The sequence below is a fragment of the Mustela putorius genome, unplaced genomic scaffold (assembly GCF_011764305.1).
Source record: "Mustela putorius furo isolate JIRA1106 unplaced genomic scaffold, ASM1176430v1.1 tig00000242_pilon_pilon_pilon, whole genome shotgun sequence".
NCBI lineage: Eukaryota > Metazoa > Chordata > Mammalia > Carnivora > Mustelidae > Mustela > Mustela putorius.
In genome coordinates this window covers 7,617,491-7,644,852 of record NW_025421325.1, presented here as the reverse complement: position 1 = coordinate 7,644,852, position 27,362 = coordinate 7,617,491, and the positions used below count along the sequence as shown (strand labels likewise).

General features: G+C 40.1%; 1 protein-coding gene across 7 annotated transcripts in view; it reads right to left on the bottom strand.

The window, feature by feature from the left end:
• Positions 1-27,362, bottom strand: part of SH3D19 (SH3 domain containing 19) — a 170,428-nt gene that overhangs the window by 42,818 nt on the left and 100,248 nt on the right. For 3 of the 7 annotated variants that reach the window (XM_045078328.1, XM_045078327.1, XM_045078330.1), the window contains exons 3-7: positions 11,609-11,649; positions 5,679-5,721; positions 3,054-3,192; positions 2,754-2,916; positions 831-1,823 (exon numbers count right to left, since the gene is read on the bottom strand). In XM_045078328.1, coding sequence (XP_044934263.1) covers positions 831-1,823; positions 2,754-2,916; positions 3,054-3,192; positions 5,679-5,721; positions 11,609-11,649 — 1,379 coding nt within the window. Of the gene's footprint in view, positions 1-830; positions 1,824-2,753; positions 2,917-3,053; positions 3,193-5,678; positions 5,722-7,060; positions 7,102-11,608; positions 11,650-27,362 lie in introns of all 7 variants that reach the window. The other 4 variants (XM_013059159.2, XM_013059160.2, XM_045078331.1 and 1 more) reach the window with 3 other exon arrangements.

The window sequence follows — 27,362 nt, the reverse complement described above, 5'->3', positions numbered from 1 at the left end:
AAACATTTATAAGATGACAGCTAACCTTTTGAAAATACTATTAAGCTCATATGTTCACATATGCTACCCAAATAAGTAAACAGCAGTAAAAGGAATCATCAACGACAAGGAAAGCAGCTTACTTTGACAAATCAAAGATAAGGTTTACCATCATAGCCTCCATCTGAATAGTGTGAGCAAAGAAAACATACTCTCTGAATTTCCTCTTGAGAAATTTAATTGTCCCGATCCTGGCAGGAAATGTACAGCTGTTGTATTTTATTTACAAAACTTTGCATTCCCCAGGGAAGATGTTCTGTGAAGATTAGCGAAAAAATTTTTGCTACATATGGCTGGGTCGTCATTCCTGGCTTTGCTCTTGCCAGAGTCGTCCCCAGGGTCGACGCCTCTCCTGGCATTCCCCATGGGGCTGGCTCAGTCTACGGAGCCCTTCTGGGGCCACACTGTTGACTTCTCATCTATGAGAAGTTTCCCCTGCCTCCCCCTAGTGCTCGACTCTCCACCTGCCAGAGTTAGGAAGCCAGCCTCACACCTGGTTTAGTTGCTAGACTCAGTCTGCTTATTTCTGGCTCACGTAGTAGTCTACACGTGTCTCCTGCTTTCTCTGTCTCCATCTCCCCCATTCCAGATTTTCCTATCCCTCTGTCTCCATCTCCCTCCCAGCTCCATGTTTCTTAATGTGTTTCTGTCTCTGTACACACACAGGCATGAGCACGCACACACACACACACACCCTCCAGAAATTATGTCCTAGAAACTAAAACAGCAAGTGCCATTCAAGATGCCCTCTGGTGAGTTCCCACTCCCTCCCACTTCTCCTTTTTACTCACCTAGAACCATCTCTGAACCAAGAGATTCTTCAACCAGGTTCCCAGCTGGTGTGGGTAAAACATCATCATCAAAACTGATGAGGTCAATGTCCCCTGGAGGCTTGCTTTGCTGAGATGCAGCCAGGGAGACGGCCGGGGGCCCTTCTCCCAGTGACCTGAATGCTTTGGCCTGTGATGCCACTGAGAGTCGGGGAGGAACGGTGACCGGTTTCAGCAAAGCTGTAGAGTTGGGGATTTCTAAGGAGACCGATTTCTTCGGCAACAAAGGCCGAGGAGCAGGGGTTGGGACTTTCTTCCCACCGTCAGGGCTCTCAGCCATGGGCCCTCCTCCCAGAATCTCATGATTAATACTTCGTGTAAGGCCAGCATTTGGTTTCTTTGGCAATTCAGGTTTGGTTACTGGGATGCTCCCTACTTCTTGTGGTGGAGACTGTGGGGTGAGCCCTTCCCTGGGGGCCACCTTGAGTCTGTTTTCAGTCCAGGAGTCCCACTCTCCAGAAGCTCGGTTGGCAGCTGGCTTGGGAGCCACTAAGGGTTTCCCTGAGGGAAGAGCAGGCCTGGGGGGGAGTGTGCGGGGAGTGATTTCTGGTTTCACGGGTGGTCCCGAGGTTTCTTTATTTGTCTGGCCCTCAAATGCTTTGATTCTTGAAACGACACTATTTTGGCTTCGTTCTGTGTTCATAATGTTCATCACTGCCTGACTATCCAAGTTGTTGGTACTATCCAACAAAGACTGGGGCTGGCTCAGCGAGGACTCCTTGTCTGTGGCTGTGGGGCTGGTTTTCTGGTGATTTTGCTCTTTAATGTGACTGTCTCTGGCTACAGGTCTGAGGTTGGCTTTTGATCTTGGTCTTGGCACTGGACATCTTGTAGCACTGGAGTTCTCTGGTTCCTCTGAAGTATCAAAGACTATTAAAGGTGCAACATTTGTTGGAAGATCACTGGCCGAGACCACCGGGGAAGGCTGGAGAGGCTTGAGAGGTGCCTGTAGTGCTGACAAGACCAAAACCCACAGACACAAGTTGCAACATTGTAATTTAAAAGAAAAAAAAAACCAGAAGATACACAGACTGTTTAAATATACATGTAGAATATCAAGAGATCTTGGTTTCCTTAATTAGTAAAAAGTAATTCCAAAATCAATGCGGAACTGTTTACACTCAGCTTCTCACAGGAGTGTTCTTCAAGTTGTATTTATTCATAAGAGAAATATTCATTACATAATATTTTTAAAACACCATTAAATTCTCAATTCCCAGCAGACTTAACACATGAACGCTTTCCCTCTCGTCAGAATTCCAACATTGCTTGCTTTACTTTTCCAAAGTAAGAACTTACTCTTATCTGTTATACAAACACGATGCTTTTTAAAAGCCTAATGGGACAACCCGTCTTTTACACTCTATCAAGTTTAAGGTTGCTAAGTAGAGCATCCTTCTCAGTGGGCATAAAGGGGATCAATAGTAATACAACCATGAGTTAAAAGAACGCTGTTTGGGGCACCTGGGTGGCTCAGTGGGTTAAAGCCTCTGCCTTCGGCTCAGGTCATGATCCAGGGTCCTGGGATCGAGCCCCGCGTCGGGCGCTCTCCTCCGCAGGAAGCCTGCTTCCTCCTCTCTCTCTGCCTGCCTCTCTGCCTACTTGTGATCTCTGTCAGATAAATAAATAAAATCTTTAAAATAAAAAAAAAAATGCTGTTTTTGCAATATGAACAGGGGTGAGCCCCAGACACTGGGGCTGCAGCTCATGGGAGTGATCTGTTGTGATAATCACAGCAAATCAAAATAATGGAAGCACACAGTGATCACACTGACTGGGAAGCAGAGCTCAATGAATTATGCACAAGTCACAAATCATTTTAAAGGCCAGAAGCCTACTGATAACTCCCCTAGATCTAGGTCAGAATTAGGGAAGACAAATTACTTGCATTACTTTGAGGCAGCTGGTTGTCTATTTCTTCTGGAAAGTCAGTCTGAGTTGCAGAAGTAATTGTGTGCCTTGGAGTGGCAGCAGCATTATTATTATTTGTAGTATTCACTTGAACTTGGTTGATTTCTTTTATGACTTGTTCATAAGATGGTGGGAGCTGCAAAATAAAGAATGAAGATTTTAGACATCTATGGACAAGAGCCAAAGTACTGATGTATTAATAGTCTCACTCTTCTTATCTTTGAACTCACTTTAAAAAATAAAATGCAGAGAGATAATGTGATATTTATTTACCTCAGCAGGAACCAGCTCACTGGGCCTCCAAGGACCTGCTGCAGAAGATGGGGGAAATCCCAGTCCCGGGGGTGGGGCTCCTGGGAACCAAGAGGCCGGCCTCAGGGGCTCAGCTGCCACGATGGTGATCTCTGGGCGCCTAGCAGATAAGACCTCAGTGAGGGTTTGCAGGTTGATAACAAGCTATTGTCTGCCTCAAACATTCAAAGATTCCTAAAAACAACCATTGCCTCAAAAAAGTTACATAAGAATTGCCGTAGTCCTAGAAATGACCTATCTGGCCTGGGCTACCAAGGGAGCAGAGGACAGTCATCTTCCAGGACTCCAGGGCTCAAAGTTAGAGATGTACCTTAAGCATACTCAGCTCTGCCTTGCTGGATAAGAATAAGGGCTAAGGAAGGCTCACACAATCTCTTCATTCCAGGGTTCTGCTATCCAGCCTATACCATGAATATAAATAATATATGGTAAGGCAGAAAGTACACCGGTCAAATAAAACTGCTTCATTTTCTGCCATTATAAATTATATACTCTGACATGATACCAAAAAAGAACAATATCCTTTTCCTCCTCACCCAGCCTCTGCCCCAATTCAAAGTCTTCTCTAAGTGTTTAGAGATTGCATGTTCATCTCTAGACCCTGCTATGTGTGTCTGTGCTCCTAGTCAGTGTGGTATATGACTCTGGTAACTAACCTTTAATACTGGCACCACAGTAATTCAGGCAACTCAGGCATGGCTCCTTTCATCATTTTCTTAATCTGATTCTACATTCTCATGTTTATTTATTTTTTTTTTTTTTATTTATTTGCCATAGAGAGAGAAGCGAGAGCAAGCACAGGCAGACAGAGTGGCAGGCAGAGGCAGAGGGAGAAGGAGAAGCAGGCTCCCTGCCAAGCAAGGAGCCCGATGTGGGACTCGATCCCAGGACGCTGGGATCATGACCTGAGCCGAAGGCAGCCACTTAACCAACTGAGCCACCCAGGCGTCCCTACATTCTCATGTTTAAACTTTATAGTCAACCTCATTTCCTAACAAACACCAACTGTGTGACCCTGAGCAAGCAATCAACCTCTCTGAGCCTCAGTTTTATTATCTAACAAGCAGGGATAATGAGATCTGCCCTGACCTTCTCTAGCACTCTACAGAAAATGAAAATAAAAAAGCACTGCAGGGGCACCTGGGTGGCTCAGTGGGTTAAGCCGCTGCCTTCGGCTCAGGTCATGATCCCAGGGTCCTGGGATCAAGTCCTGCATTGGGCTCCTTGCTTGGCAGGGAGCCTGCTTCTCTCGCTGCCTCTGCCTGCTTGTGTGTATTCTCTCTCTGTTGAATAAATATATAAAATCTTTAAAAAAAAAAAAAAAGGCATGGTATTGAGGCACCTGGGTGGCTCTGGTCATGATCCCATGATCCTGCGATTGAGCCCTGGCATCAGGCTTCCTGCTCAGTGCAGAGCCTGCCTCCCCCCCCCCCCCTTCCCTCTGCCTGTGCTCTCTGGCTCTATCTCTCTGTTGAATAAGTAAATAAAATCTTAAAAAAAAAAAAAAGAAAGAAAGAAAAAGCCCTGCTATTATCAAAACTGGGCATATTCACACATTCTCGGCTAGCTCATGAAACAGTAGAACCTGCTCATTGATTAAATTTGAATTGCATTACCTAAAGACCTCTGCTTAAAGCTTTTGTCTAACTAATGAGGTATTGGCTAATAAATATTAAGCACTACGCATGCAGTAATCCTTACGACAGCCTTGAGATAGGTATGACTAGCAACATTTCTCTTTAAAGATTTTATTTTTAGTAAATCTCTGTACCCAACACGGGGCTCGAACTTAAAACTCTGAGATCAAGAGTCGCATGTTGTACCCATTGAGCCAGCCACGTTCCCTCATTAGCAACATTTTAAAGATGGGGATACAGAAGCTAAGAAAAGGTTAAGCAGCTTGCCCAAGGCGACACAACAAGAAGGCAGTGAAATCAAAATTTGAACTCGGTTATGTCTGATGCTAAAATTCTCATTCTTCATTATTCTATATTACCCTGTTAAGAAATGTGAAAGCAGGTACCCTGTCTTATAAAAATCCCCCTATCCATGCTGCTTCCATCCATTCAACCATCTGTCTGTCTACTGGTACTTCCTTCTGTCTATCCAGCGACTCTCCCCTCCCTTCCCCCTCCTTCCCTCCCTCCTCCTCTCCAACCAGTCATCCAGCCATTTATCCAATTAGTTATCCATCCATCCTGCCTCTTCTCCTCTCCTATTCTTCCATCGTTTCTATCTTTATCTATGCAACATTTACTAAGCAGTGAGGAGGTACAAAACATTTCTTTGAGCAACTCTTTGAAGCAGTTATGACAGTTCTTTACATAAAGCACTTAATAAACATTTAAACAATTAACTTCAGTAAATAATTATTGCCAAAAGAACATTCTGAGGTTTGTATTGCTTCTTTTCCCACCAAAATTTTCATCATTCGAGCTTACAGATTAATTCAGGAAATGTACTGATGAGGCAGAACACTGCTTATGTAAACACACTGCGTATGAAAGAGAAATATTTAACTTGTTAACGGGCAGCACACTTTGATTTCATTATTAGCAGAATAGATGACCTCTGTTATAGCCATACCTCCTATCTCGATGAAGCTCACTCTGAAAAGAACTCCGAGAAGCTACAGAAGAAAGAATAAACTGTTAAAATACAAAATCAGTACATTCAATTAAGGTTTAAATTTTTATGGGTACATTATTGGAAAAAGTTAGCTGATACTTCAAATCATAGAGGATATCTGAATTTTAACATCCATAAGTAGAAAAGCAAATCAAACTGATCTTTTTATATGGCATAAAAATAATTTTATTTACATATTTGAATTGCATAAGAAAACACAGATTTCAAAAACTCCCCAAAGCACATCCCGTGATTCTGAAAATAATTTGAAGAGTGAAAGGGAAAAGAAGACAACTATTAAATACAAATTGCCTGGTAAGAGCATTACGACAATGACATGAATTTACAATGGGCAGAAAAAATTTTAAATATCTATTCTAATCCATGAGACTGTACTTTTGCAATAGCTGTTAACAACTCTATTGTAAAGAAAGTGAAAGAGATCTGAATTCCATCTATTTTCTAATATTTCTGGAATTTCATAACCTTTAAATTGTTTTATTACTTAAATTCAAAGATAATGGTAAGAAATGCAAAAACTGTTCATAACACTTTTATAAAACATGTTTCTAGCACATACTACAGTATACCCAGCACCAAGTTTTCCTTTAAGCCTCAAACTCAAAAAACTAGATGGTTCAGACTTTTTCCAAATTTATTTTTAAATTAAATCAAGTCTTAATCATATGATCTGGAAAATGTCACATACGGTGCCACACATTACACGTATGTGTAATGGAGAACAGTATTCCTATTTTCAAGAAGCACATTCTTACAATTCCTTTAAGAAAAGCTTCAAGTACCACACTGTAAAGATATGCACACAAAGGAGAAATTGTTTCCGATATAAACTGTTTCTACCAGCTGCCTTTCTCTCTCTCTAGTAGTCTACTTTTTCCATTCTTCTGACTGAGAAGGCTAAGGACATGAATCCCTCCTTCCTTCCTCCTATTAACTTTGGATCCTCTCCAACGACGGAGGCTGCCAAAGCCGGGGTGCAGGGGTGGAGGTGGGCAGTGGGGATGAAATCTAGGCTGGAGTAGGGGGAGCTGTGACAACTGTTGGGCTGGTCTATCAGGAATCCTACACGTGTATCCTTAGCCGATGGCATTGTCGAATTTTTATTGAGAGCTAAACCAAGCAGAGGTACGTTTTGTCTCCTGGAGTAAGAGAGGACAGAGAGGCTCAAGCTCTGAGAGGGGTATCTGATTCGTAAGAACGGTTGCATTAAGTCAGACAGAGGCACGAGAGTGCTATGATCACGTCACCACCGTCGCGACAGCCCGAATCCGCAGACACAACACTATTAAAAAGATACCATGTCATTGTCACAAACGTACCTCTTCCACGGGGCATTTTGGCTGTGCACTATTCATGAGTGCTAAGGGAAAAAAAGAAGGGGTTATAGAAGAGGAAAGGGAGAAAAAAGAAGAGTGAACCAGTTGCCTAGGCTTTACAGGGAATTCAGGAACAGGACTGTTCTGCATGCTGAGTTTCCTCCCATCTGCACACTGGGACAGAAAAGGGAAGTTGATGCGCCACAGTTTCAGAGAATAAAGAAACAGACAAGGAGACATCTCTACAGACCAGGACATTCACCTACATAACCCCAGTAAAAATAAACCTACCTACAGTTTTTAACAACACTGCAAAAAAAAAACAAAACAAAACCAAAAAAACCTAAAAACCATTTTTGAAAAATCAATATGCTACTTTAACAGGGATTAATTTTAAACTATGAATATAGTACTTAAAGGGGAACCCGGGAGTCAATTTACATTCTCTTAAATCAGTGGCTTTTCACTTGATTTCGCTCCTTCACAGCAGAGGTGATTAGTGGCAGGAGTCCCTGGTTGGCAGAGGGATACTCCCCTCGGGAGGGGGCAGATCTCCCAGCCTTACTTGTCGATCTCCTCCACGTCCTTTGGGAGTCACTGCTTTCCTCTCTCCTGCTTTGAATTTCTTTTTCTCCTTCGTACTCACTGATGTATGAAATCTCTTTTCTCTCTTGATCCTTATAGAATGACCGACTCTTTTTGCCAGTGTTGAGCAAGGTTAGCTGCTAGAAATATGTTAGATTTTCATACAGCATCTCTCAGTCTTCCTGCTAATAAGTCAACTATTCACTTCCTCTCATTCTCGCTTTCCCAGATCAAACAGACTTGGTGTAGGTGTTGCCAGGACGATCAAATTCGCCACTGACGCTCATACAGACCAACATGTTCCTTTGAACCCTGCCACAAACTGCTAGCTACTCTTCTGTGCCTTTCGGATTAAGGCCACAGTTAAAAGTTATCCTGTTTTTCCACAGAATTATTTTCAAACTTGTCTAGTTCATATGGTTAAATTCTAAGTACAAAATAAACTCATATTCAGCTGTTTATAATAAAGACAGAGATCTGGATTTGCAATATTACTACTAATAAGGAATCCTTCTAAATTCCAACAGGATCATAAGCACAGACAGACGCTCAGTGATTATCCTTGCTTTTCTAACCTTGCTTTTCTAACCTTACAGATGAAGAGGATGGGCCACAGAGAGGTTAAATGAATTCTCCCAGGTCACACAGCCTATTATGAGAAGGGCTGGGAGAACTTTGGTCCTTGAAGCAGTTTAACTCCTCATGGAGCCAAGAGAGGCGGAAGCTAATCCTGATTCTAAATAATTCAAAATTACTGATTAAATGATGATCACATGAAATAAACACATAGAAGGATTATTATAAGCATCATTGCTACAGGACCACCTTGCCAATGAAAACCACAATAATCACACACGCACAAAAAAACAAAAAACCCACCTCCCTAACATATCCTTGAGATGGTATGAGTCACGTGTTTGACGTGGTAACAAGAACATCTGTAGTTTCAAAGCTCAATGACCTCGTAGTCAGGCAGTTTGGATTAACATCTCCAATCTACCTTGTGCAGCCATTTCATTTTTCTGAGACTCAGTGATATACCGTCTGTAAAATGGGGTTAACATCTACCATGTGGAGCACTGTCTTATAATGTATGTGAGCAGTTCCAGACTCCAGGCAATGAAGAGTAGCTGAATCTGAATTTCAGAGAATAATTTTCTCTTAAAAAGTTAATGAAAGGAAAAGCATGAAATTCCAGATATATCCAATTATAATCCTTCAAAATCTTTACCCATAATATTTAGGGCTCACAAGAATGACTGCAAAAAGAAGGATCTCAAGACTTGACTGGAACCAGTATCATTATGGAAGAATTTAAAATACCACCAGTAAAGGAACCTTGCTTTTCAAATGTAATGGAAGTCCTCCTTACTGGAGAAGGATGACTAAGTAAAGTTTACAGCTTTTTCTTACAGAATGGGCAAAAAGTGCAAAAGAGAAGGGGAGGACACAGTTATTCTTCATTCTGCATTTACATGGTATTACATGAGGATGTCTGATCTTCTTGCCTAAACATCCAGGAATAATACAACTAACAAGTATTTCTCTGAGTATACGCAAAGTAACTGATCAATAAGAATTAAAAGACAACCGAGTTAGTTTTGTTCTTGTTTTTTTTTAAAAAGATACCTCAAAGCAAGTTTTCCCTCCTTTCGTCTCCCTCCTCTGCTATTTCACCAAATGCCTCTTTTAATGTGCTAGTCTGATCTCTCCACAAATTCCTTCCCTACTGCCTACAAATGTCTCCAAGCTTCCAATCCTGAATAGGCATGTTCAAATCTCCCCTCTGTTTGATACTCCTCGGCCTTTCCTTCTTTTATTTACCGCCAAATGTCATAAAAGAGTAGCCTACCCCAGCTGTCCCGAGCTCCACATATTCTAAATTGAGGCATGGCTTCCAATGTCAGTGTTCCACTGAAAGTGCTCTCTCCAAGGTCACCACTGGCCTAAGGGCCACACATGATGACCTATTCTCAGCCACCTTCGGCTTGTTCTTACTGAAACATTAAGCGCTATTTGCAGTTCACTTATCCTTTTAAAAAATCTCCCTTCCCTTAACCTCTAAGGTACAGTTGTCTCCTGTTTTTTTTTTTTCATTTTCTGATCATTATTTTTCAGTCTTTTTTTCTTTTTTGCCCCCTCTACCTTGTCTGCCTTCTCTAAAAGCCTTGCACAGCACAGGGGCCTCAAGGTAGAAGCAAGACCCATCCTAGAGGACCTATGGGAAGTCAGGTTCAAATTACAGTCCCCAACAAAGAGGTCCTAAAATCCAAGAAGAAGCCAGCAGACAGGACTCAGTCTCTCCTCCTTAGCAAGGAAGAATTTGGGGGGAGGGGCAGGTAGTCATTCACCTTTTGCTCTATGGCACCCTAAAGGCAGAGCGTGGCCTCTCAGACATCAATTATTTCCCAGGGTTCTGCCCTTTATCACCTTCTCTGGCCTCTAAGTTTCCTCTTTAAGGGTTCAGCTACTCCTAGGTTTTGCCTATAACCTTGACCACCTCAAATTATATCTCTAGCAAAAAACTCTTGCCTAAATTCCAGACCCTGATTTTTTTTTTAATTTTCTGTGCCCCCTCCCAATCATCTCCATACACCACCCTGCCCTCAAAGGGCTCTAAGGCATGAATTTTCCATTTTCATATCCGAATTCCCTTCAACATATACTGTGGCATTCCCATATCTTTATAATTCACTACCAACAAATATAAAACGTGGGAAATGCAGAATATCCTTCTGTATGGCCACCTTGTGAAATTTTCACTGCAATGGTTCAAATGCATGCTCTTCACAATCCATGGATATCCTAAATTTATACTCAGTACTACAAAATTATGTTTTCAAAAATAGGGTACATTCTCCTCGGGGTGGTGACCTCAGCTCAAATACTGCAAAGAACATCTAAAATCCCCACCTTATCAGAAACCTCATTCTGAAGGAGGTGAGAGGCTGGCAGGGGGAGCTCTCATGCTCTACCACTTGTCGCCAATTGCAGATCCAACAGGGAGAGGTGGAGCTCAGCAGATACTGTGATACTCCGCCTTCAGGAAGAAGAAGGGCTTTCCTTCTCCCATAGCAAAACCTCAGTCAATGAGAGACTGTCACAACTCAGCCAGTGAGAAGCCACTGTATTTTGACCTCCCCAGTTTACTCCAATGGGCTTTTTGTTTGTAATAGTCTTCCCAATTCCCCCCTTCACTTTCTAAAAGAATGTTTTTATGTTTTTCTCTTTTTGTTCTGCACACTTGCCTATGGTATTGCTGTAGCTTGCTTGTCCCAGATTGCAATTCTCTGCTACTCCTGAACGAAATCTATTCTGCTGGTTTAAAAAAGAAAAAAAAAAAAAAAATCCCCTCCTTATATTTAAAACAGGTAATCCATGTTCTGTTTAGTTTCCCTAAAACTATAGGGAACTTTGCAGACTCTTCTGTTAAAAACAATGTAAAAATTCTGCACCAAAACCAAGTTTTAACCAAGAGGTTTGCTAAAGCTTTAACTAAGAGGTAAGACTGAAAAGTATGAATGCACCATTTTGGAGAGAATTCTATTCTGGTACTTGTATGTGAAAATGAGCCGATCTCCACAGGCATTTATACAGTTAAATAAAAACACTACAGAAACAAATGAATCAAAAAGGACAGGGACCCATCAGATGTTTCTACCTATAGAAAATGGTAAATTTATTTTAGATCATAAAAATTGACCATAAAATCCGTATTTTTAAAAATAGTTTAGTTCTGTGAGTGGAAAATATTATTCTGAGGAATGGGCTTATCAATAAATGAAAGTTGAAAAGAAAAGTTGAAAAACTAATGCCTGAAATGGTTTATTATTCCTTAGGAGAAGAGGGAAGCTACTTTTGTTGGGTTCTTTATAAGATTCATCAAATACAATCACTTGCTGGAAGCTTAAACCATCATTTAAAATACCACAGAGGAAAATACAGAGCAGGAAAAAACAAACTTACATCTCTTGATTACCGCTCTAATGGATGACAAAGGTCCTTGGCTAGAAAAAGAAAGAAAGAAAACATTATTGTATTCATTAATCCTTTTGAAGAAGAATCTTTCATAATGCCAGGTCATTTCTGGGACTCAATATGGCGCCAAGCAGCAAGTTTGATGTATTAGTTACTGGCTTATCCTCCTTACAAAACATAAATTTAAAAAAAAAGTTTTTAAATTGCCTTGGATATAAAATGTTTTATGGGAAATGAGAAGGCTGGTGAAGTATATGTGCAGTACAAATAAAAATCTGCCTTAAAATTGCTTTCACAGCTACCTACACACTGCATCTTCCAGTGATGCTTTGGACAGCACTTGAAGCCAGGCAGCAATTACACGGTAATCAGAAGAGTTCTGACCCCCTATATGTCTCTGGTGTTTGACACGGGAATTCCTGTCTTTTCACAACAGATCAAAATAGACCATTTTTATAGTTAATTTGACCTAAGAACGCACAGCATTTCTTCCTAAGATTAGAACTTACAACATCACCACCTAAAAATGAAAGTCTTCTGGTTGCTTTGAGTTTTGTTCAATGGCTGGTTGGTCCTGGGTGTCCCTGACTGTGTGACCTTGGGTTAACAAGCACAAATCCTTCTGAGCCTCCATTCACTCACCGTCAAGTTGTTAGCTGCAAAGGTTTATAATCACTAGTTGGTAGGGCTTTTTTTTTTGTTGTTGTTGAAAATTTTATTTATTTATTTGACAGAGAGAGACACAGCAAGAGAGGGAACACAAGCAGGAGGAGTGGGAGAGGGAGAAGCAGGCTTCCCACTGAGCAGGGAGTCCGACAAGTGGCTCCATCCCAGGACCCTGGGATCATGACCCAAGCTGAAGGCAGCTAGCTACTAGCTATCTAACGGCTGAGCCACCCAGGCGCCCCAGGCTGTTTGTTTTAAATTTTATTCAAACAAGCTGGCCTAACTGCTTTTGGAATCATTTAGAAAAAATACACAAACCTAAAACATTAATGATATGATTTTTTTAGGGGAAAAAACTGCCTTGTTTATAAAATTCTTCACTTTTTCCCCTGAATGCTCTTAAAATTTATACTTATTTTTGATCTTATTAAACTCGTGCTTTTGGTAATCTGTATAAATCCTCTTGCTGTTTCTTAGGTAAATATGATAAAACTTGGAGAAGATGCAGTAACAGATCAGTTCATTTTATGGCAGACACTTTAAGAATATACTGTTCTGCCTGACCAAACAAAAACATTACAGGAGGTAATTACAAGGTCATGAAACTAGGACCGTAATATAAAAACATGTGTTTTCAGCAATACTGATTTTGTTATCTTAGATTTAAAGAAAAAAATCCACATATAATTAAGTTGTAGTATCAGGTGTACAACACACTGATACCACAATTCCATACATTACTCAGTGCCCATCACAGCAAGTGCACTTTTCACCCCTTCACCTACTTCAACCATCCTCTCACCCGCCTCCCTTCTGGCTGCCACAGGTTGTTCTCTGTATTTAAGAATCCTTTTTTTTGTTTGTTTTTCTCTTATTTGTTAAGTCTTAAATTCCACATATGAGTGAAATCATCCAGTATTTATCATTCTCTGACTGACTTATTTCACTTAGCACAATACTCTCTAGATCCATCCGTGTTGGTTGGATAAGCAATGCTCATTTTTATTTTAAGTTTATTTTTTTAGTAATCTCTACTACTCAACATGAGGTGCAAACTCACAACTCTGAGATCAAGAGTTGCATGCTCTTCTGACTGAGCCAGCAATGTTATTATTGTTTTCATTTTATTTATTTTAGAGAGAGAGGGAGAGATAGTATGTGTGGGAAGGGGTGAGAGAGGGAGAAAGAGAGTATCAAGCACACTCCACGCTGATTACAGAGCCTGATGCAGAGCTTGATCACAGGACCCTGAGATCATGACCTGAGCCAAAACCAAGAGTTTAATGCTTAACCAACTACACTACCCAGGTGCACCCCAGAAATGCTCATTTTTGAAAGATCTTGGGGCACCTGGGTGTCTCAGTCAGTTAAGTGTCTGCCTTCAGCTCAGGTAATGATCCCAGGGTCCTGGGATCCAGCTCTGCATCAGGCTCCCTGCTCAGCTATGAGCCTACTTCTCCCTCCCTCTCCCTCTGCTCTTCTTCCCTGCTCAAGCTCTGTCTTCTCTCAATTAAATAAATAAAATCTAAAGTTAAAAATATTTTTAAAAAAGAGTTCTTGAAGGTTTTCTGTAAACAACTACTTGAAAAAATTAGCATAAGGTCGCTCAGAAGAATAACAGTAATAAAACGCAAATAGGTTGGCTGAGGTTGAGGGGGGAACTTCTGAGTGCAAAACTGGAGAGACTCTGCATGTTAATATTGTATCTGCTGATTCAAGTTTAGTAATTAATAGACTCAAACTCAGTAATTAACAGGCAGGGCCAAAAAAGCCACAATTTCATGCATATGTCCAGGCAGAACATATGGAATGTTACTGAATGTAACTGAATATTACATCCTTGCTCATTACCACTGGTTGGTGGGATGTTATTATTTAAATAATAATATTGTAAGTATTACTATAATATTACCATGTTAACCAAAAAACCACTGTTACCTTTGTGAAGGAGGAAGGTAAAGTGACTGGGGTAGAATATAAGGGTGTCTGGGTCGAAATATTCCTCTCCCAATACCTCAGAATGTGACTTTTTTTGGAAACAGGGTCATTACAGACATAATTAGTTAAGATGATGTCATATTGGAATAGGGTGGTGCCCTAATCCAGTAAGACTGCTGTCCTTAGAAGAAAACCATGAGAGAGACACAGAGGAAAGGCACCAGGTGACAATGAGGCAGAGACTGGAGTGACAAGGCTGTAAGCTGAGTAATGCCCAAGACTGTCCACAAGCAAGCAAGAGCCAACGAAGGAGTCCCCTACAGATTTCGGAGGGAGTGTGGCCCTGAGGACATCTTGCTTTCAAACTTGCAGCCTCCAGAGCTGTGAGGAATTACATTTCTGTTGTTCTTAGTCACCTAGTTTGTGGCACATTGATAGGGCGCCCTAGGAAACATATACGTGGGGTCTTCTGGGCGCCAAGTACATGTGGTTAATTCACTGAGCTGCGTACTTTGTAAATATATGTTACACTTCAATAGAAAGCTGGGTGGGGGCACAGAAGGGTGGTAGAACCTTGGCACAAAACAGAATTCTGTCTGAGGTCATCCCAGGTTCTACAATTCTCAAGATTTATAGCATCATGTTTAGGCTAGCTCTATAAACCAACCAGCCAACCAACCAACCAGCCAGCCAACCAACCAATCAGTATCATATATAAAACAGCGTTTTCCAAACTCTAAAGTTTAATGTTCTCCTTTCTTTTTTTTTTTTTAAGATTTTATTTATTTATTTGACAGACAGAGATCATAAGTAGGCAGAGAAGCAGGCAGAGAGAGAGGAGGAAGCAGGCTCCCTGCTGAGCAGAGAGCCCAATGTGGGACTCGATCCCAGGACCCTGAGATCATGACCTGAGCCGAAGGCAGCGGCTTAAACCACTGAACCACCCAGGCGCCCCTAATGTTCTCCTTTCTAAGTTAACAGGTTCTGTGGTAGAGAAAATTAAAAAGGAGGCAAATGAAGACCCCCCTTTCTCCATCTGTATACAAAGCAGAGGCTGTAGGTGAAGGTTCCACTCTGTATGTTTTTTTTTTAAGATTTTATTTATTTATTTGAGAGACAGAAACAGAGCATGAACAATGGGGAGGAGGCAGAGGGTAGAGGAAACAGCAGATTCCCCACTGAGCAGGAAGCCCAATGCGGGGCTTGATTCCAGGACCCTGAGATCATGACCTGAGCTGAAGGCAGATGCTTAACCAACTGAGGCAACCCAGGTGTCCCTCCATCCATAATCTTAAAAGAATCCCTCATGGAAGTTCTCCCTTAGCATGATCTCAGGTTCATGTCTTAGCTGGGAATGTCCAGGAAAGATGGGCACTGTGGGACATGCACATTTTTAGAAACTAAATATACTGTTGATAGGACTGACACACTAATATTTGATGAGATAAATAATGAGTGGAGGTGGGGAAGATAGAGGTATGCAAGAGGAGGTTTCTGAAAGTGCCAGGAAGGCAATGGAGAAGTCTGGGGTGTCTTATTTATGCATTCAACTATTCTACCATGGAGCACTTACTATGTACCTGGTGTCATACCCCAGACTGGGGAAACCCATATGAATATACAACCACCACCCTCAAGAAGAATGCAGTCATGTTGATAAGATCAATAAATAAGGGACGCCTGGGTGGCTCAGTTGGTTAAGCAGCTGCCTTCGGCTCAGGTCATGATCCCAGCGTCCTGGGATCGAGTCCCACATTGGGCTCCTTGCTCGGCAGGGAGCCTGCTTCTCCCTCTGCCTCTAGCCTGCCACTCTGTCTGCCTGTGCTTGCGCTCTGTATCTCTCTCTCTCTAACAAATAAATAAAAATCTTAAAAAAAAAAATCAATAAATGATTAAAAAAATGTTATACCAAAAAAAAATGTTATACAAGGAGTTGGAGAAAACAGCTGATGCTGGAATAGAGGAATAGAGCTAATACAAGTTCTCCTCCTTGGCATGACTGACATTAGTAAAGGACGAGAGGTTGTCCTATTTATTACAGGATGACTGGCAGCGTCCCCGATCTACTGGATACCAAGAGTGTATTTCCTCCCACCCCCTGCCAGCTGTGACAACCCACAATGTCTCCAGACATTGCCAAATGTCCTCTGGGTAGGCAGGGGAGGGGAGAATCACCGGCACTAGAGAACCACTAAGTTAGTGGCAAAACAGAGCAATAGGGTTTATATGGATGCAAAAGCAGGTGACTTTGTCATTTCTGGTTGCCAGTTGATGGTGGCAGTAGTGGGATAAAATTGGGGGCTGGATATGAAAGAACAGGACAAAGGCAATGAGGAGAGAGGAAAAAAGTAAAAGAAATTTCTAGCACCAAGTTTTAGAAAAGTGGTACTCTGGTTATATCAGATGAAAAAATGAATCTTTTACTGATGGACATTTTTTCATTCTATGAAAAATATCCCTAGGTCAGGTGTTTATAAATCAAGGATGGACTGCACTTAAAAAAAAAAACAACATGATAGTTATTTCAGGACTACAATAAGCAAAAGTTCTTGAGTTGCTCCATTTCAAAAAAACGAAAACCCCAAAATACCTTATATGTACTTTTATAAACAAAGCCTTAGGTCAGCCCTGATTTGCTTCTCAAAACAGAAAGCAATAATGCTATATCATGACAAATACTGTGTTTCACTCAATCTTTTATCATCCTATGTTACCTGCTAAAGTAAGGTAATATTATGTAATGGGAGAAGAAAGTATGAGTTAGTAAATAATAGTGTGCTACTGAAACAAATATAGAGCTATAATGCCATTTTAATAATACTTAAATTACTATCATCATCATAATATGTAGAGTCATATCTGATAAGCTGTAGGGAGTAGCAAAGAACAGTGTATTACTTGAAATTAATGAACACAGATTACCTGTTAGTTCTAAAACTCTGATGAACCTCCATAGTTTGAAGTTTGGGTATATAGCAAGGGAGTAATTTCTTCTTAAGACTTAGAGAATAGGGAGGTGGGGTTATGGACAAGGGGGAAGGTATGTGCTATGGTGAGTGCTGTGAAGTGTGTAAACCTGGCAATTCACATACCTGTACCCCGGGGCTAATAATATATTATATGTTAATAAGAAATTAAAATAAATAAATAAAAGAATTAGAGAATAAAAGGGTGCCGGAGTGGCTCAGTGGCTAGGTGTCTGCCTTCGGCTCAGGTCATGATCCCAGGATCCTGGGATATAGCCCCACATCAGGCTCCCTGCTCTCTGCTCAGCGGGAAACCTGCTTCTCTTCCACTCCCCCTGCTTGTGTTCTCTCTCTCATGGACTCTCTCTCTCTGTCCAATAAATAAATAAAATAAAATTTAAAAATTAGAGAATAAAGATGAGTAAAGAAAAATAATTGAGATCCCACCAAAATGGCTTTTGCTAAAGTTAAAAACTGTAACAAAACTGCAAAATACTTCTATTAATACTCTGAAAGCTTTAGGGAAAGAGTTATAGGAGTTCTGATTTCACTTTTTTATCACCATTGACAGCTCAATTATAGTAATTAAGATCTATAATACAACATGAAGTTACACAGGAAGTTTTTCTACTTAATCTTTTTCAAAGCAAGCAAATCATATGTACAAACTTTATTTACACAGTTTCAGAATAAATAAAGCCAGTGCATATTTAAATGAGCTTTCATTAATATATCTACCCATTATAAATTTGTAAAATGAGTTTTGGGGGTTTTTTTTGGTGGAAAATTTATAAGGGAAGCCTCGGTGGCTCAGTTGGTTAAGTGTCTGCCTTTGGCACCAGGGAGGCTGCTGCATCCCCTGCTTGTGCTCTCTTTCTCTGACAAATAGAATTTTTTTTTAAAAGATGTATTTATTTATTTGAGAGAGAGAGAGAGACAGAAGGGGCGAGCAGAGGAAGAGGGAGACCAACAGACTGCCCACTGAGCAGGGAGCCCAATGTGGAGATCAATCCCAGGACCCTGAGATCATGACCTGAGCCAAATTCAAGAGTCAGATGCTTAACCAACTGAGCCATCCAGGCTACGCTGTAAATTAACAGTCCTATCAGTGAGCATAAAGAATATGGAGGAGGACAGGTAGAGAAAAAGCAAATAGGATGCATGATGTGTCTATTGGGGCATCATGACTGTAGTGGAAAGAATACAGAATTTGAAGCCAGCCAGATACCTGCTTTCATATTTCAATTTACTTACTTGGTAGAATTATTTTCTTTGTAATGAGGATACTACTGTCTATCTTATGACTTGTTATTAAGATTGAATGAAAAAAACTAAGTAAAATATAGAGCAGAGTGCTTGGCACATATTAGAACCTTAAAAAATGTTACTTATATTTCTTACCTTTTTTTCCAATACACAATTTTGTCTAGTCCATAATTATGAGGCTGAAATTTTGGGGGCTATCCTGAGGATACCAGTTGAGTTACCCTACAGTTACCGTAACACTACCTTATAAATTCGAATAACTGATCATTTGCATTTCAGTTGCAATTATTATTCACTGCTTGCAACCCTTCTGAGGTTCACAATGCATACTTCTCATATATCTAATCTCCTACCAAGCCAAGAAAACAAAACAGACTGACAGGCTTTTGTGAGCACTGTATAATTCCTAAGAATACAGATCTCTATTCCTTTCCAGCACCCTTTCCATGATGTTTTTCACAAAATGGACACGGTGAAGAGTAGCTCTAAAGAGTTTCATATTCCTTTAGCTCTATTAAACCAAAAAAAATCCTGTAAGTGTTCAAAGATCCTGGAAGAAACTTTCAGCTCTACTATTAATAACTACACTACATTGTTCTTCCCAATTCTTTGTTTTCTGTTTTTTTCCCCAACACATAAATGTCTTGACTTCCTAATTAGACTGCCAACTTCTCAAGGAAAGAGACTGCCTTTTACTCATTTTATAGTGCAAGTCAGTGGAACAATTATCGTGTGCTCGCCGAACTCCTGTGAACTCAATACTACTCACAGAGAGAAATAAACATAATTTGAATAGTACAAGCAATCCCACCTACAATTTACTTCAAAAGCAAATCCCCCACAAATAATTTTGCTGCTGACTTTGTTCTGCCCGTCTTTATTCCCAGTTACATCTTGCTGTATGCTCACTTTGCTAAGGGTATTGGGCTCTAATATTTAACAAGAGGTATTTTTCATACAAAAAGTCACCTTGAGCATCTGGTACTCAAGAGGCAGAAAACTGACAAGGTTTGCCTTAGGACATGGTATCTGAGACTCCAACATGGCACCGGGTTTGGCAACAAACATTGTACTTCAAGTGTCAGTTAATGGAAATTTCAGGGGTCAGTCTGCCTAATCACACATTTACATTGTACTCTATCTTTAGAACCTGTCTCTTTATTATATTTAAACCGTGGTAATTCCCAACTAATAAGCAGCACAAAATCTTCACTGGTGTGCTAAATTTCAAACCATGTATAATATACAATAACACAGAGTGATATTAATCAGAAAAAACTTATCTGAGTGAGTTTTATGATGTAGAACAAATAAAACTAATTTGAGAGGAGATATAGGGCATAATATTTACTCAGCACCTAAGGAAGGTGGTATTTACTGTAACATGGGACAGCAGAATCTTTAACCTCATCAAATGTGAACACAAAAAAGGTTGAAAACTAATGATATGAAGTGTGACTGTGTTCAATAAAATATACTGAATAAATTAAGGAATTAATAACCAAAATGTATTTTTTCTAGGGTTATATATTTCCTCCACAGCCTTCCTAAAGTGATTTGTAGAAAGAGTTTAACAGAAAACCTAGGTAGACAAAAAGGGCTAAAATCTAATCCTTTCTTTTTTGGATATACAGCAACATAGTAGGATTAAATTTTATGATTAGAAGTTATTTGTTGGTAAAAGGCAAAAAAGGGATAGCATAGCTTTTTTTTTTTTTTTTAAGATTTTATTTATTTGTAAGAGAACAAGAGAGAGAGAGCACGCGTACAAGTCAGGGGAGTGGGGAGGGTGGCAGGCTCCCCGCTGAGCAAGGAGCCCACTGCAGGACTCGATCCCAGAACCAGGGGATCATGACCTGAGCCAAAGGCAGATGCTTAACTGACTGAGCCACCCAAGCATCCCAGGATAGCATAGTTCTAAAGGGGTATCCACTGTGTGCCAGGTAAAAGTAGGGAGAATAAGAAAATACTAGACAAATATAAGGCAGTTGCAGTTTGAAACAAGCCAATGACATCCAGAGACTGGTTTTTCAAATTTTGTTTTATTAGCTGGTTGTTTCTGTATTTTTGACCGAAAGACAAACATTCACTTAACTGTTCAGAGTAAATATTAATTTTCAGGAAATTTAATGCTTATGCTATTCCAGGTATTATGCTAAGTACCAAAGAAACAAGATCAACTAGGACATAGACCCTGCCCATGAGATGCTCATAGTCTAGTCAGAAGCCTACAGACAACAGAAGGGCTTATGCTCTGCTTGTGTTTTGTTTTTTTTCTTAAAATTGGGGCATTCATATACTTTCTACCTTGTATTAGAAGTATTCTGGTATGTTAGTTCCTCACTAGACTATAAAGTCCTTCTCAGGTAATGCACATATTGGAATGATGTTAAACCTTAAATTAAAAAAATAATAATTATGACAAATTTTAAAAATTATAGTAATTTTTAAAGTCCTTTCGGCATGTTCAGAGTCTATGCCATATAGTATTTTAGATCGTACATAAGGAACAAGTCTTCTAAAAACAACTGACTCATCCAATTATATCCTACTTAACAATGACTTTTAAAAGAATGTAAAGAGAAGTTCTAAAAAAAAAAGAATAGAAAACTCACACTTTTCTCTCAAACCCATCATTCTGGTTTCCAAAACTACATGTATCAGAGCTTCTACCTAAAAAGGCTGACACACCCCTTTGGAGACTTCCTTATGGACATTCAAGGAAAACCTGGTATAAAGTCCTAGGACTGACAAGAGACTGGCATGGGATCCTACTTGGCAAGAGAAATTAGAACATGGAAAAGTTTGGCAGAAATCCAAAGAGTTATTTGGTCATACTAGAGAAGGAAAATTTAAAAGAAGATGTTCCGTCCATCACAGTCCATATATGGAATCCTAACACCTATAGAATAAGAAACAAACATCAAGTCAAAAAGCCCTCTGTTCAAAGATGAAAGAATACTCGAGGAGAAAAGAAAGGAAAAGGTTTCTCGAAACCTACTAGTTTATCACCTACCTGGAAACACCTGCTTTATGCTGTTTGTTTTTTACTAAATATATACATATATAAATATTCCAATACAATGGTTAGCATCAAAACACATAATCTACTTTTGTCTTCCCTTGGTTCTATGATGCAAAACGACAGAAGATACTGGAATGTAGAAAGTCCTACCGATACTGTCTCCCACACTTGCTGCTGTGAACTCAGATGTAACCCTCTCGATGTGAGAGTTATGAAGAGCTCTCTCAATTCTTACATTTCTTTTTTTTTTTTTTAAAGATTTTATTTATTTATTTGATAGAGGGAGATCACAAGTAGGCAGAGAGGCAGGCAGAGAGAGAGGAGGAAGCAGGCTCCCTGCTGAGCAGCGAGCCCGATGCGGGACTCGATCCCAGGACCCTGAGATCATGACCTGAGCCGAAGGCAGTGGCTTAACCCACTAAGCCACCCAGGCACCCGGAACAAATCTAATACTTTAAAAATAACCTGAGATTAACTATTCTTTCAGGAACATTGAAAATCAAAGGAACATTTATATGGGTAAGAAAAGGACAATATCTGATTAATAAATTATTTTAATTTTAGGTCATATAAAGGATAGAGGAAAGGGTAGGAAGGACGGAAAGATGAAAAGTGGAATTAGACTCCTGGTAAGTCCATCGAAGTAAAAGTGGGGAGATTAATTATTTAGCGGAGATACAATTAATATAGACCAATACTTTTGGGTTTTGTTTTGACAACTTCCTGACCCATTTTGAATCATTCAGTACTGAAACCTACAAGACATAACTGCATAGCACAGGTGCCTGGTATTTCTTTGATGTGGCAACCAAAATCAGCACTAAATCTCAAAAGTTCCAGAAGCAGCTGATACTTGGAGCTGAGTCGGCAACAAAATATGTTAAAAACAAAGGGGTGTGTGCGTGTATATGAATATTTGGAAACATGTCTTAACCTTAGCATTCCCAATGAGACCAAATTTGTCTCCATTAAAACTCAGCATCTATGAGCAGGGTCCATGTCCCAGTATAATAAAAAATAAAACCTTACTATTAATAAAAATGTACAAAAAATCAAGAGGGTTTGGTAGAAGGCAGCAGAGAAATAAAAAAGGTGAGAAACATGATTTTCTGTTTCTCCATTCTTTATGGAATTAAAATAACACTGCCTCAAGAGATGATACCTTGCTGTTTCTCACTGCAAAAACAAATACATATTTTAAGCATCTGAAAATGATTAAAATATTAATTAAGTGATGCTTCCAACAAGTTAGAAAGAAATTAGGCCAGTTGGAAACCTTGACTCTAAAATCTAAAAACGGAGGCACCTGGGTGGCTCAGTGGGTTAAGCCGCTGCCTTCAGCTCAGGTCATGATCTCAGGGTCCTGGGATCGAGTCCTGCCACCAGGCTCTCTGCTCAGCAGGGAGCCTGCTTCCTCCCCTCTCTCTGCCTCCCTCTCTGCCTACTTGTGATCTCTGTCTGTCAAATAAATAAATAAAATCTTAGAAACAAAAAACAACAAGGCAGATAGTTTTAAAAAGATGGGATTAAATGTTATTAACAAAAATAATAAATTATTGAGGTTATAGGATGCTACAAGATTTTTCTACACTAGTAATTTTTTAAAGTATCTTCTAAGGAGAGTGTGTAGGTCACCCATTTCTCACCTTTGTAATCTCTTGATCAAAAGTATTATGTTCGCTAAGCTCTTCCTTTTGCCTTTTATAAAATGCATCACATTTCTATCTTTTCACAAATCTAAGTAATAGCTAAAGCAGCGTGGACTTGAATCAATGGTGGAGAAAACAACAATGAAGCAATGAACATATACACAACAGCAAAATCTAATCTATGTAATTTCATGTATTAAGAGCCTTAAAGAAGGTCTTTATTTTACTAATAAAAGCAAATTCTTTTTCAACGTTTTTATTCAAATGCCAGTTAACCTACAGTATAATATTAGTTTCAGGTATACAATACTGTGATTCACACTTTCATGTATCACCTAGTGCTCATCACAAGTGCCCTCCTTAACCTCCATCATCTGTTTCACCCATCCTCCACTCACATCCCCTCTGGTAACTATCAATGCGTTCTCTGTAGTTATGAGTCTGTTCTTCTTCTTCTTCTTTTTTTTTAAATTTATTTGACAGAGAGAGAGACATCACAAATAGGCAGAGAGGCAGGCAGAAGGGGAGGGGGAGGCAGGCTCCCCACTGTGCAGAGAGTCTGATGCGGGGCTTGATCTCAGGACCCCAAGATCATGACCCAAGCCAAAGGCAGAGGTTTAACCCACTGAGCCACCCAGGTGCCCCAAGAGTCTGTTCTTGATTTGCTTCTCTGTTTTTTTCCTTCCTAGTTTGTTTTCTTTCTTAAATTATACCTATGAATGAAATCATATGGTATTTGTCTTTCTCTGACTGACTTACTGAACTTAGCATAATACTCTTTAGCTCCATCTATTTCATTGCAAATGGCAAGGTTTCATTTTTTATGGTTGAGTGATATTCCACTGCATGTATACACCACATCTTTTTCCTGTCTCAGATTTAGGGTTAGTATTAGGGCTAGAGCCAAGATTACGATTAGGATTAGCGTTAGGGTTCAGGTCAGTGTTCGGAGTTAGGGGTTAGCAGTTAGGGTTCTAGTTTGCACCTGGCATCCTGCTTTGCTGGCAGCAAAGAACACACATGACAGAGATCTACTGAGCTGAGGCAAAAAGGGGTTTGGGGGCTCTAGATAGTCTTCCTTAAAAAGAAACAATTTTTTGAAAATTCATTTAACTGAGTCCTTCAAAAACAGGCAGTTTTTTTTTTTTTTTTTAAGAATTTATTTGATAGAGAGAGATCACAAGCAGGCAGAGAGGCAGGCAGAGAGAGAGAGAGAGAGAGAGAGGAGGAAGCAGGCTCCCCGCGGAGCAGAGAGGCCAAGGCAGGACTTGATCCCAGGACCCTGAGATCATGACCTGAGCCAAAGGCAGAGGCTCAAACCTCTGAGCCACCCAGGCGCCCAAAAAACAGGCAGTTCTTAAAGACTTTCTGTTAAAGCCAAAGGCTTTGACCAAGAATGTAAGACAGAATACAGAAACAGCTGAGTTCATTCTAACACATGGATTTGTTTTCTGAGAATCAGAACACAAACTTCAACACTGAGTAGGTATGAAACCTTTTACTTCAAATGTTCAATAACTCTCCATTATATCAGCAAATATCTATTTTTTGCAAAGCCACTGGAAAACTTTAGCAATGGAGAGCAAGAATATATATGGTACCTAAAGGACTTTAAAGTTTTTCAGAATCATGACTATCAACAGTTCTATGAGATTACCCAAAGTGGTAAAGCAACAGACAGGTATAGGCTGGGGAGCAGAAAAGCTGATTATAGGATACATATTATGTATTTGAGGATACCTTCTTTTAAGGGTAGGTCTTCACTAAGACTGTAGGCACTGAATCCATCTGTCCTCAAACAGGTAGTTCTGTATTTATAGGATTCAAAAAAGACTCAGAGAGAGTACAATGTGCCTCCTGTAAGCATCAGAAGGACGCAGAAAGAAGGGAAGCAAGAAAGTAACAGAAGAGGATGTAGGACAAAACTAAGTCTGGGGTCCAGCTGAACAAGGACAGAGCACCACACGGGAGGATGAGGAAAAGAAGGTTTCCAAACACTCTTCCCATAAGGACTCTGCCTGAGGAATGATGAAGCCCATACTGGCACCACACTTAGAAATAAACAACCTGCTATGCAGGAGATTTACGCTGCCCCTGTCCCCCACTCATTCTCTCCTCCTGCACTCACACTGGAGAGGAGAGACATTTTATTCAACTACTCTGACCAAGTTCCCCTTAAGGCTGACATGGCTTTGCAGTCTGTGGCAGAGACACAGAGCATGACCAAAAGGTATTAGAATTGACTTCAGTAAGGTAGATAAGCAGATCCCCAAACCAAATACTTAGTATGAGCTCATTGTTTTTATTATTTTTATTTTTTTAGATTTTTTGAGAGAGAGAGAGCATGAACTGAGGAGAGGGGCTGGAGAAGGAGAGGTGTTGAAGAAGGAGAGGCAGACTCCCTACTGAGCAGGGACCCAATGCGGGCCTTTATCCCAGAACCCTGAGATTATAAACCGAGCCGAAGGCAGTTACTTAACCAGCTGAGCCACCCAGGTGTCCCTGAGCTCATCATTTAAAAAAAACAAAAAACAAAACACATAATTAAAAAATGCCTTATTTTAAAAATCTTACTTAAAAAAACTTTTATGTGTATATACAAACACACATATACATAAACATATACATACACACATACAAATACATATTATATGTATTTTTTTAAGATTTTATTTTTTTATTTGAAAGAGAGAGAGAGCATGAGAAGGGGGAGGGTCAGAGGGAGAAGCAGACTCCCCGCTGAGCGGGGAGCCTAATGCAGGACTCGATCCCAGGACTCTAGAATCATGACCTGAGCCAAAAGTAGTCACTTAACCAACTGAGCCCCCCAGGTGCCCTATATACGTACTTCTGTATTTTTTTACTTATATAAGAAAAATGAGAAACATATCCACCCAGTGGTGGGCCAGAGCCACCTCAAACTAGCTTATGAGAACAGAAAAATGTTCAGACATGTTGCAGGCCAGTTGTTAGACATAGCCATTATTAAAAATTGTATCAACTTAGGTCCAAGTCCCTACTCCAGTGCATCGAATATACTTGGGCCCAAGCTTAAGCATGTCACCTTGGGGTCCAAGTCCCTACTCCACTGTGTTGGGTATACTTGGGCCCAAGCTTAAGCTTGTCAAATAAATCCCCGTGTGATTGCATCGGTGCTTGGCTCCTTGGTGGTTTCTCAGACGTGAAAACTCAGGCACAACATTTGGAGGTCCCACCGAGATCTGGGAGACTCTTAGGACCCCAACCTGGAAGGTCTTGCGCTAGCTGTTCGAGTGGGAGGAGTGAGGAACTAAAGAGAATGTAGACAGTTGACATACTGAGGCCGTCTATGAGAAAAAGCCCTGTGCTTCATGTTCCAGTTTTCAATTCCAGGGGGAAGAGAGAGAGCACAAGCAGGAGGCGTGGCAAGCAAAGGGAGAGGGAAACCGACTAAAACACTCTTTGTTCCATTCTGAGTAAAGTTTATTAACTAGTCAAAGAAATAAAATAAAATAATAAAAAATAAAAAATAAAAAAATTGTATCAACTTACAGAAATTATATGACCTTACAATGAACAAATCACATAAAGACAAAGGTAGTAAGTACTCAAAACTTATTTCCCACTTATTTTACCATTATCTATGCTCCTGAGATTATGTGTGCCTATGACGTCTATTTGGTGGAAATACTTCTACAACAATGTGCTACTGAGCAACCCTTTCCAATTTACCACCAGGGCTGTCATGTTCTTAGCGTGTAACTGGCTATGGGTGGTGTGTGTACAAACAAAACCTGGCCAACCAGGGCTTAATTTATCATTTTACTGATTGCTTCGATTTAAGAAAGTGATGGGGGAAAATGTTAATAATGCAGATTCGACATAAAAGCATGTTGTGCTTGTAGAGGTTACATTATGAACATCACAAAACACTGAGGAAACATTCTCCCAATATTTGAACACTATGATCCGAATCCACAAAGAAGCCTCTTGGGTCATCAGCCAAACGGGTGGAAGTCCCGACATATGCTTTGGTTGTTTCACTTTCATCCTACTCATTAATATAAACAAGAATATCAACTAATATTCACAACGGAGTTACACTCAAAGAGCTGGTTGTTAGGTATTGATTTATCAGCACATGACTACAAATGCCCACAATGTTAACTACTATAATTGTTTCTAAAAGGTACAGAATTATGATTTTCTGTCTGCCTATAATGAACATTATTGTTTTTATAAGTTATCTTTAA